We start from the raw sequence: 11,752 nt of genomic DNA, 5'->3' as shown, positions 1-11,752 counted from the left end.
GTTATACTTGCCACGTCTGCAGGGGGATGCACTGCGCAGTTGTTGTTACAAACACGTTTTCAGAGCATGAACATCACAACACGTAGGTGGTATACCCTTCATACCTGCCACGTCTGCAGGGGGATACACTGCATAGTTAGTTACTGACACACTTTCAGAGCAATGACTTCATGACACACAGGTGGTTGCAAAAAAAAAAAAAAAAAGATGATTATGCAACACGAGTCACGTCTACAGGCATGATGGTTACGCGAAGACCTGGCACATTTATAGGCACGATGGTACGCAAGACCTGTCTAGTCTACAGGCACGATGGTTCACGTAAAGAACTGTCACGTCTACAGGTATGGTGGATACGCAAAGACCTGTTACGTCTACAGGCACGATGGCGGTGAAGGGATTGGTCACTCGCAGCGGGACACCACTCCTGAGACCAATTTGAGTCAGAAGATTGGCAATTTAAGGTATGGCTTAGTCTTCAGGTAAGGTGATTATTCATGTAGTATAATTTACAGGCGATATGGCACCACAAGGTTATTATCAGCAAAGGTCTGTCATGTAGTTGTTGTGTGTTATTTTGCTAACAGTTTATTTTTGCCGCTTAATAGTAGGGACTTGGATAGCTTCTTTTTATGCCTGACAGGTACCTATTGGTTCACTCTTGCCATGATGTCATAGGCAAGTATGTTAACGAGGCATATATCATCTAGTATGTCAGCCTGATCCTGTTTCAGTGCCGGCTCATTTATTAGAGTGGGCGTGACTACCACAGCTCTTTGGTACTAGCCATTGATTATTAGGTTTAGAGCTGAGCGAACTTACAGTAAATTGGCTCGTAGCGAACCTCGCAGCTCGACTGTTGATTACTTTAGTCTGCATAAATTAGTTCAGCTTTCCAAGGGCTTCAGTTGCCTGGGAAAGGTGGATACAGACCTAGGAGACCTAAGACTGTCATCCCGGACTTTTCCAGGCAACCAGAGCCCTTGGAAAGCTGAACTAATTTACGCAGACTAAAGTAATCAACAGCCGAGCTGTGAGGTTCGCTACGAGCCAATTTACTGTAAGTTCGCTCAACTCTAATAAGGATAGCTAGTTCGCAGATTCTATATTTTCTGTCCCAAGTTAGAGTTGAAATTCGGTTTTGTGTTAGGGTTGTGGTATTGGTTCATGATTATAAATTCTGTTATTTTTCCTACTTGGTTGACTTTTTGCCCACTAAAGGCATGCCCTCCATAGCAGTTATGAGCACAAATCTGACCGTCTTGTTAAGTTTAATGTCTTTCATACAGGTATGTATTGTTGCAATCATGAGCATGAGTGTGAAGCCCCGAGCACAAGTATCAAGCCTATCAGGCTGTATTTGTGCAAGGGGCGTGAGTATTTTCCACCACTGCACTTCTAGATGGGGCGTAAAGGAGTTGTGGGTAGGGGGCGGGGGTATATAACGTCCCTACACCTACTGGTGCGGTGTACGTGACGTTTTAAGGACCCCTCCCAACCCTCCCCTTTTTCAATTTATTTCATTACAGGGTATGCCCACTAAAGGTGTGCCCTCCGTCGCGGTTATGGGCCCAAATCTGACTGCCTTGCTAAGTTTAATGTCTTTCATACAGGTATGTATGTATCGTAATCACGAGCAGGAGTGTGAAGCCCCGAGCACAAATATATATGACATATATAAATACAAACATGATTACGAAAGGATGGCCACTAGGCCTAAAACAGAGACTTCATGTTCTTATCACAGACAGTATATAGATAACAGTGGTACAAACAATAGCTATTGCTCACAGAACAGCCTCCCCCTCTTTTTTACAGTGTTTCACAACCAGGGTGCTTCTAGCTGTTGAAAAACTTAGGTTTATGTTTTTCCAAGATGTACAACATATTAAAAGGTTTTGATTCTGAATGCCCTGGGGTGATCGTTTTTACTTACAAAGCTGTCTGTGCTGTCCCTCTGCAGCCTGTGTATGTTCACAGGCACTTCCCTTCACATCTCCTCTATAGACTTGTATTGATTTTAATTTGATCCCTGAGTAAGATTAAATACAAACTAAGCAGAAACAGAACAAAACTAAGCAGATTTTTAGAGTGGAAGATGGTCTATTGGGGGTAGAGAGGGAACAATCTAGATGATACATTCCCAGCACTTCTATGTCTCTATGCACAGGCTAAAAACAGCAGTAGCCACAGCTTAGAAGGCATGATAAAAAAGAAGTGAGCAGTGCTCTGTGCAGTAATGATAGCGGTGTGCCGCAGGCGGGACCCCAGCGATCTGACATCTTATCCCCTAACCTTTGGATAGGGGATAAGATGTCTAGGGGTGGAGTACCCCTTTAAGACAGTGGTCTCCAAACTGCAGACCTCCAGCTGTTGCAAAACTACAACTCCCAGCATGCCCGGACAGCCAACGGCTGTCCGGGCATGCTGGGAGTTGTAGTTTTGCAACAGCTAGAGGTCCACAGTTTGGAGAACCAGGACCTAAGGTATTCACGTGATTTCTTGGAACAATTTGACACACGACAACACTTGCTCTTTAGGAGACACGGTTTAATGACGCATGGTCAGTTACTCTTGTAAAGACACCACTGACATACCAGAAGATCAGAGCACGGAGCGGCGGTATTATTATTATTATTCCAACGTCGCAGCCTCCTCAGAGCAACACTGTTCATGTAAAAAGCCGGGACACCGACGTAAAATACATTAAAAGCTCCCTTGCTTTAGTTATTTCGCAAGTTCCAGTCTCTGATCGGTTCTGGACTCAAGAATAAAACCCCACAACATTACTGTCAATAAATTAAAACCACTGAGAACTTCCATAAAAGGGATATAAAGGAGATATGAACTTCTGCTTGCGCGGTCCACACGGGACACAGATCTCCCGAATATTTTTTCGAATCTCTCCCGAAAGTACATAGCACTGATAAGTCAGTCAACCACATAAGATCAATGATGTAATGTCACCTTCCAACATGTTTTTTTTAAGGCAAGTTTGGGGGTGTAGGCTCCATGTCCCCCTTGGCTTTTTTAGGGCCCGGCTCCTGCTGACTGTGTGCTTTGCGGATATGTCTATACAAGTCTCCACTCTGCGTGTAACTGCGCAAGCAGTAGCGGCACTCGTAAGGGCGCTCCCTCGTGTGAACTGTAGCATGCCGACGAAGGGTATACGAACAAGAGAAGGTCTTTCCGCACGTTTTGCAAGTGGGCACGTCTTCGGGGAAAAGAGGGAAACCGGGATGTCCTTCAAAATCCTGTAAGTACATGCCCTCCGGGTGCATGGAAGGAGGCAATATGCCTCCATAGTTTGGGTGATGCCCACCTGGCACAGCAATCATATGGTAAGGCACATACCCAGATTCTTCTTCGCCTTCCTCCTCTTCATCATACCCGTGCCTTTTAAACGTCCCCACTGCCCTCTCGCACTCTTCGTCGGATATTACAATAGCCTCTATCTTTACGGCTACACCCGGAGCTGGTTGGCCCTCGCTAACAGTGGAGCTACAGGGGCTGGGTGCAGCAGCTGTTTCCATGCCGGGCTGAGTGGTGGTGGTGACGGTCAACTCGGATTTGGTGCATTCTCTTTCTTCCTTCTTGGCAGCAGGGGACTCCGGACTATGCAGCGTGTATCTCGATGTTCCTGGCAGTGCCAGCGCATTCGTGGCAGACTCTGGACTTTGTAGAAAGCATTGTGACGGGCCAGGTGGTGCGGCTGTGCTGGCGGTAGGCTCCTGAATTTGCAAACTGTATCTGGCACGCATCGGCACACCCTGTATGCTTCCTGCGGGTTCTTGTAAGGAGAATCTAGAAATGCCTGACTGTGCTAGGTTGTTTCCTGCCAAATCTTGACTCTGAAGAGAATATCTGACTGTACCTTGCCCCGCCAAAACGCTTCCGGTGAGATCCTGAGTTTGCACAGAGAATCTGGAGTTTCCTACCAGGGACAATGTAGTACCGGCTTCATCTTGTGATTGCAGAGAGTACCTAGAAGGAGGTAAGGACTGAGTACTAATGCCAATAGTGTCCTGGGTCAGATGAGAATATTTAGAGCTTCCATTACCCTGTGTGCTTCCAGCTGGCTCTTGCCTTTTTGGGGAGTTTCTAGAAAGCCCTGTATGCCCACCTGACACTCTATCTTGATTCTGCGTGGAGAACCTCAGGTTGGATGGCATGGGCGTACTCTCAACTGCTTCCTGGACTGAACATCTTCCAGCCTCTTCTATCTGTTCACTATTTGCCATGTCCTGTATCTCAAACCTAGAGCTTCCAGCAACCTCCTGGTTGTCGACTGTTATTTCTTGCACCTGACATTTGATGCTACCAGTGACTGCTTCACTACTACCTGCCCCCTGGTGCGAGTCAAATCTAGAACTGCCTGTTACACCCTGGCCACTCTCTGCCATTCCCTGCACCTCAAATCGAGAAACACCCCCTCCTCTCCCTGACCCTTCAGGACCCTGACATTTTATATTTGTTATTAATTTCTGACTATTTCCTGCGGCATCCTGCCTCTGATATCTGCTGCTCCCTGCTACTTCCTGTAAATGGTAGATGGCACTTCCGGATGCTCGCTGACCATTTCCAGCACAATCTTGCCCTTGATATTGCAAACTCTTTTCAGCTGCCTGGCCGCCCTCTAACTCTTCATGCCTCCGGTCTCCATTATTATCCTCTAAACCAAAACAGTTTGTTCCACTTTCTTCCTCTCGTCGTGTGCTGTCTGCTTCGGCAGGTGCACGGCCTTGCAGCCTTTTCTTGCACACCCTTACAACTTCATCCATGTGCAAATAGCTGGCAGCTGCCAGCACGTCCTCAGTAGGTGCCTCTTGGAAACTGAGTCGTCCAGAATACATGAAGCTGAGGAGTAACGAAAATGCTGGAGCTGTGACGATCTGGTTGTTGAGCGTGAGTTCCTGCATGTCTGGTCGCTCCCTGCAGGACATGTGAAAAAAAGGGCTGCATGATGCCAGGACTGAACGGTGGGCCAGGAAGCGGGCGGTGCCGACTGACACTTGGCAATCACAGAGGAAACCCTGGGACTGTTGGTCTCTGAGGCTGTGCAGCATACGACGGCTGTGATCAGGAAACTCCATGACTAGAGAAAAGAAAACACAATAAAACACAATAAGTCATAAACGCCAAAGAACCATGGGGGAGATTTATCAAAACCTGCCCAGAGGAAATGTTGCCCAGTTGCCCATAGCAACCAATCAGCTTCCTTCTTTCATTTTTAACAAGGCCTCTGCAAAATGAAAGAAGCGATCTGATTGGTTGCTATGGGCAACTGGGCATCTTTTCCTCTGGACAGGTTTTGATAAATCTCCCCCCATAAGTCGTGTTCAACTAGAACTGTACAGATTCAACAATCTCTGCTGAAAAACTTTAAAGGGGTATTCCGGACAAAAACATTTTATCCCCTATCTAAAGGGGATAAGATGTCTGATCGCGGCGGGGGGCGCTGCTGAGACCCCCCCCCCCCCGCGATCTCCATGCAGCACCTGCATTATATGCGGCTGCTGAATCTCCACTTTCGGAAACCTCAGGGTTTCCGGGACTGGGGATGTGACGTCCCGCCACGCCCCCTTCATTCATGTCTATGGGTGGGGGCGTGACGGACGTCACGCCCCCTCCCATAGACATGAATGGAGGGTGCTTGGCGTGACGTCACGCCCCCAATCCCGGAAGTTTCCGAAACTGGAGATTCAGCAGCCGCATATAATGCAGGTGCTGCAGGGAGATCGCGGGGGGGGGGGGGGGGGGTCTCAGCGGCGGGCCCCCCGCGATCAGAAAACTTACCCCCTATCCTTTGGATAGGGGATAAAAAATTTTTTCCCGGAATACCCCTTTAAAGCTTTTTACACAGCGGAATTTCCATGTGGAATTCCGCACGGAGATTCCACAGCAGCAGAGTCCCATTGATTTCAATAGGATTCTGCAGGGCTGTTTACATAGCAGAATTTTTGTGCCAAAAACATCTGCAGCGGAAGTTCAAATTCCAGTGTCCGCAGAAAGAACAGTCATGTCTATACTTTCTGAGGACAACACACGGAATGCATTTCCGTCTATATCCGCACAGAGAATTTCCATGTGGACATTGCCGTGTGAACATAGCCTGAAGGTTATGGACACCTTTGAATGCATATTATTACTATTGCGTAGTACTCCACATGGTGCAAAACAAACATTTTCCACATTTTGCTTAGTTTTTCTGCGCGAGCGTCATATTTGCTCAATAGTCGCAGATTAACACATTTTCTTCCCACAATGTGTCGGAGACCAGGACGGCCTCATTGACTTACACTATGAATCTGTCCTGGTCACGTGACACAGAGCTTGGAGAGAACGTGCTGAGCATTGTGTGTAGTCGTCTGCTGTGACCTCCATTCAGCTGGCAAACTGCTGATCTACAGGTAAGTCAGGTGTCGGCACCGCACCAATGAGATTTTGATGGCCTATTCGGAGGCAGGCAATCAATACAAGTGGCCCCACAATTCACACGTCCACAATTCCGCTTGCAGGTCTGCTGCTGAGGGATCCCGCAAGCGGAATTTCCACAGTAGATTTGTTGCAGACCCACTGAAATGGGTGGCAACGTAATACCCACGCCGAATTTCCCCCGTGGAAAACGTGCATCATGTATAAGTGAATGTACCCGTAGGGTCTAAGGTGCAGTATCCTGTGCATATTTGAAGCTGTGTTCAGTCACTTTGTTTACAATGAAATCTGCATCATCAAATATGTGCAGGATACTGTATGTGTTAAAGTTGTTGTTTAGGAATCGAAAAACAGAGATAATTTATTTCAAAGACCACTCCCTGTCTGTCTCCAGGTTTGGTGTGGTTCTGCAGCTAAGTTCCATCGAAGTGAATGGAGCCAAGTTGTAATACCACACCCAACCTAGAGACAGACAGGGAGCAGTCTTTGAAAGAAAATAGTAGGGATCGACTGATTATCAGTTTGGCCGCTATTATCAGCTGATAATGACGATTTTGGGCATTATCGGCATCGGCAATTACCTTGCCGATAATTCCCCGCCCCCCACACCTCCCCGCAACCGCCCCTCCGCCCCGTGTCGCACCCCCCACCGCCCCGCACCGCCCCGGCCCCATTACCTCCCCCATCCCCGGTTTTATAATTACCTGTTCCCGGGGTCCACGATACTTCTGGCTCCTGCTGCGTCCTGCGTTACGCTTTGCGCAGTGACGTGACGTCACCACGCACAGTGACAGCTCAGGAGGACGCCACCGGAGCCAGATGTAGAGTGGACCCCGGCAACAGGTAATTATAAAACCGGGGATGGGGGAGGTAATGGGGCCGGGGCGGTGCGGTGGGGGGTGCGACGCGGTGCGGCGGTGGGGGGGGGGGGGGGGAGCTCAGGCGGTTATAGGACTCAGGACCCCCGGACAGGCAGGGGGAGAGAAGCGGATGGCGGCGGCAGTCTATGGCACCGCAAAAGCAGCTGCAGTTCATTGATTTAAAGCGCCCGCTTTAAATCAGTGATCTGCAGCGGTGCAGTGGGGGGGGGTAAATAGCCGATAACTTATACCGGAATAGCGGTATAAGTTATTGGCTATCGGCCCTAACCTCTACAGATTATCGATATCGGCCCTAAAAAAACTATATCGGTCGATCCCTAGAAAATAGGTCTGTTTTTCGATTCCTGGACAACCCCTTTAAAGAGTTTACAGCAGTTATGTCATTTGTAATTTTTAGATAGTACTTAGGACCTGATCAGTCAGCTAAACCCATGATGGCTCTAGGCTTTTAAGGACTTCAGAAATATTACGGCTCTGTTTAATCAAAAGCAGGGGGAGGGGTTGACCTGTTATATTAATAAATGGCTACCTGTAATTTTAACTGGAATTATTAAAAAAAAAAAAAAACACTATCACTGACAATTAGACACACCAGTGTTAATTTAGCTAGTTTACCAAAAATAACCAAATTCACATAAAGCTAAATATCCATTTATTAAATTCCTTAAAACTCCCATAGGTAAAAAAATAAATAAAAAAAAAATAGTGCTGGGCAGTATGACCAAAAATGTCTATCACGGTATTTTTGCAAGTTATGGCGATTTCAAGGCAATTTCCACCCCCCAAATCAGGTGACCCGTGGGCGCTGCTTCTCTAACACCCCCCCCCCCCCCCCCCCCGGCATTGTTCTGCGCCTTGGTCAGTGATAGGCTGAGCGCACTGACATGTATGGAGCCGGGTAGCTTCTTACATAACAGTGCGCTCAGCCTATTACCGACCGAGGCGGGACATTGCTGTGGCTGACTGCTCTGTGACGTTCCCATCCCCAGCGTGAGGCCGTTACCAGAGCGGCGACGGGGGAAAGTAGAAAGGAAATCAGGAGAGGTCCCAGCGGTCAGACCACAAGCGATCACACACTTATCATGTGGATAGGGCAGTGTTTCCCAACCAGGGTGCCTCCAGCTGTTGCAAAATTACAACTCCCATGGCTGGGAGTTGTAGTTTTGAAACAGCTGGAGGCACCCTGGTTGGGAAACACGGGGATAAGGGGATACGTTGTGTTTCACCAAACCAACCCTCTAAAGGGGTGTTCTCATCTCAGCTTGTTATCTTCTTTCCATAGGATTCTTCTTGGCAAATATGGATCAGAACAAAACCCATTCACACCAATGTTTAGGTTCATGCAATAGAATTCCTGAGCACAATTCCACGCAGAAATTCCGTATGGTGCGAACATGCCCTTAACTTGGGCACATTCCCATGTAAAAACACAAATAACTTTTAGTGGAGACAGAAGATATTGTCTGACCGGATTCAAATTTTGCATGCTAGTTGCCCTTATGGGTGAATTTAAAGGGGTACTCCACAGGGTAACATTTTTTTTTTTTTAATCCACTGGTGCCAGAAAGTTAAACAGATTTGTAAATTACTTCTATTAAAAAATCTTAATCCTTCAAGTACTTATCAGCTGCTGTATGCTCCAGAGGAAGTTCTTTTATTTTCTAATTTCCTTTCTGTCTGACCACAGTGCTCTCTGCTGACACCTCTGTCCATTTTAGGAACTGTCCAGTGCAGAAGAGGTTTTCTATTGGGATTTGCTCCTACTCTGGACAGTTCCCAAAACGGACAGCCGTGTCAGCAGAGAGCACTGTGGTCAGACAGAAAAGAAATTCAAAAAGAGAAGAACTTCCTGTGGATCATATGGCAGCTGATAACTACTGGAAGGATTAAGATTTTTTAATAGAAGTAATTTACAAATCTGTTTAACTTTCAGGCACCAGTTGATTTTAGAAAAAATGTTTTCCAGTGGAGTACCCCTTTAGGGTATGTTCACACTACGGATTATGAACGGAATCTTCCGCGAGCGGAGATTCCATTCTGGCAGCCGCCGGCCGCAATACTTCGGACCGCCCGGCACTGCGCCGTCACCACTGACGTCTATGCAGTGTTCGCGATTTCCGCGCAAAGAATGAACATGTTCTTTCTTTGCGCAAAACAATTTTAGAGGCGGAATTGTCCACCGCAAAAATTCCGCAGTGTGAACGGGTCTCGCGGAAACCCATTCACACTGATGTTTATGTTCACGGAATTCCGCGGGAATTACGTAGTGTGAACAAACCCTTAAAAAGAGAAAAAGAGTGGAAAAAAAAACCTCCAGTGTCCACCATATAGCACAGTGTTTTCCAAATAGGGTGCCTCAAGCTGTTGCAAAACTACAACTCCCAGCATGCCCAGACAGCTGCTGTATTTTTTATGGCACGCTGTGTGAAAAATAGGGATGCACCGATATATCGGCGGCCGATACATATCGGCCGAAAATAGCTATTTGGGGAAATGCCAAAACAACAAAAAATGTGCCGATAATGACCACCTCCCCTGCCCGCCCACAGCACAAGTTACAAACACTGTCAGTGCCTGAGGCGTAGCGTGGGGGGTGCAGGGGGGGCCGGCCGCACCGGGTGCAACATCTGGGGGGGGCGCGCTCTCCGGGATAGGAATACTTCTTTTTATGTGCCCTGGCCGGCTCCCGTGTGTGGCTGCAGGCGTGGGCCGGCCAGAGCATATAAAAACTAATATACTGTATACTAAAAACCAGGGGGCCTCCAGCTGTTGAGAAACTACAACTCACAGCATTCCCAGACCGGCAAAGGCTGTCCGGGAGGACCGCAGGATCGTCGCAGGAGAACGCGCGCTGGCCGGGGCCTGGTAAGTGACCGGCGGCGCGTCATCTTGTTCAGTGTTCCGGTCACCGCTCCTCCGGTCCCGGCACCTACTGCTATGGTCCATAGGCCATAGCAGTAGATGTGACCCCGGGCTGGAGGAGCGGTGACCGGATCACTGTGGGGGCAGCAGTACAGACATACAGCCTCCAGCCATACACTGTATATGGCTGGAAGCTGTATGTCTGTGGGGTGGGGGGGGGGGGGGGAAGCTGCCTACTATTGTGGGGGAACTGCTGACCTAATGTGGGGGGAGCTGCCTAATATTGTTGGGGGAAGCTGCCTAATATTGTGGGGGAACTGCCTACTATTGTGGGGAACCTGCCGACTATTGTGGGGGAAATGCTGACCAAATGTGGGGGAGCTGCCTAATATTGTAGGGGGAAGCTGCCTACTATTGTGGGGGAACTGCCTACTATTGTGGGGGAACTGCCTACTATTGTGGGGGAACTGCCTACTATTGTGGGGGAACTGCCTACTATTGTGGGGGAACTGCCTACTATTGTGGGGGAACTGCCTACTATTGAGGTGGAAATGCTGACCTAATGTGGGGGAGCTGCCTACTATTGTGGGGGAACTGCCTATTAATGTGGGGGAACTCCCGACCTAATGTGGGGGAGCTGCCTACTATTGTGGGGAACCTGCCTTCTATTGTGGGGGAGCTGCCTATTAATGTGGGGGAACTCCCGACCTAATGTGGGGGAGCTGGCAATCTAATGTGGGGGAATTTAATCTAATGAGCGGAGCGCTGCATTTTACCAGAAGACGGGGAGAAGTCATTTTCGGTTTCGGCCGGACAATTTTTTTAATTTCGGTTTCGGTTCTGAAATTTCCATTTCGGTGCACCTCTAGTGAAAAACACTAATATTGCAACGTTGGCCGTCTGAGCATGCTGGGAGTTGTAGTTTTGCAACAGCTGGAGGCACACTGCTTGGAAAACACTAATATTGTAAGATCGATGATCACGTGTATGACTTACCTGGTTAAAAATATATTCTTAAAATCCAAGCTAAGGTTAAAATCTGTTTAAAACACTTCTGTCGTTTCGTGCATCAGGAGAATAAACGTGACCGGTTTGGGGACGGGGATTCAGCATCATCCTCTTAGAGGGCCAGGGACCGTCTGCAAATAAACACACAACATGTAAGACACATTACTGTACATTTCCCTTCTCCAGCCCCATAGCTCTATCATACAGGAAGCACTGATCTTCCAGTTACCCAATAATATTGCATTGCCAGCATTTTTCATGCACTCCTCATATACACTACAGCTTTACGACATAATTACAAGGATTGCTTTACGGCTTTTGGTTGTTTGTTTGTTTTCCTCAGAGATCTCTCCTCACGATTATAGATAATACAGTATTTAATGGGGAGTCATGTGACCCCCTTCTCTGCCTCTCACCTGCACAAAGCGGAAAAAAAAAAAAAAAAAAGACTTCGTAAAAACCCGCCTCTCGCGCGATTTGATTGGACACGCGATGACCTGGCTTCGCTGCGTTGATTTGGTCGGGAGGACACGTGATTGATGAGGCTCCCGGCCAATCAGCGACGA

At 48.0% G+C, this 11,752-nt stretch overlaps 1 protein-coding gene across 2 annotated transcripts; it reads right to left on the bottom strand.

Annotated features, from left to right (window-relative positions):
* Positions 1-2,516: 2,516 nt before the first annotated feature.
* ZBTB3 (zinc finger and BTB domain containing 3) lies at positions 2,517-11,743 on the bottom strand. 2 transcript variants are annotated; one of them, XM_056527564.1, is made up of 3 exons: positions 11,603-11,743; positions 11,175-11,317; positions 2,517-5,095 (listed from the first exon to the last, which is right to left on the bottom strand). In XM_056527564.1, the coding sequence occupies exon 3, from the start codon at positions 5,091-5,093 to the stop codon at positions 2,985-2,987; it is 2,109 nt and encodes a 702-aa protein (XP_056383539.1). In that variant the 5' UTR covers positions 5,094-5,095; positions 11,175-11,317; positions 11,603-11,743; the 3' UTR covers positions 2,517-2,984. The 2 variants fall into 2 exon arrangements, with proteins under 2 accessions (XP_056383539.1, XP_056383540.1); XM_056527565.1 differs by lacking the exon at positions 11,603-11,743 and adding an exon at positions 11,500-11,518.
* Between the last annotated feature and the right edge of the window lie 9 nt (positions 11,744-11,752).

This window comes from Hyla sarda, chromosome 6 (assembly GCF_029499605.1).
Source record: "Hyla sarda isolate aHylSar1 chromosome 6, aHylSar1.hap1, whole genome shotgun sequence".
In the NCBI taxonomy this organism is placed as follows: domain Eukaryota; kingdom Metazoa; phylum Chordata; class Amphibia; order Anura; family Hylidae; genus Hyla; species Hyla sarda.
Note: the sequence above shows the minus strand (reverse complement) of the source record. Positions and strands in the feature narration are given on the sequence as shown.

What these genes read in the sequence shown, in the direction of transcription:
- ZBTB3 (XM_056527564.1), bottom strand. Translation starts at nt 5,093, where the DNA reads ATGGAGTTTCCTGATCACAGCCGTCGTATGCTGCACAGCCTCAGAGAC.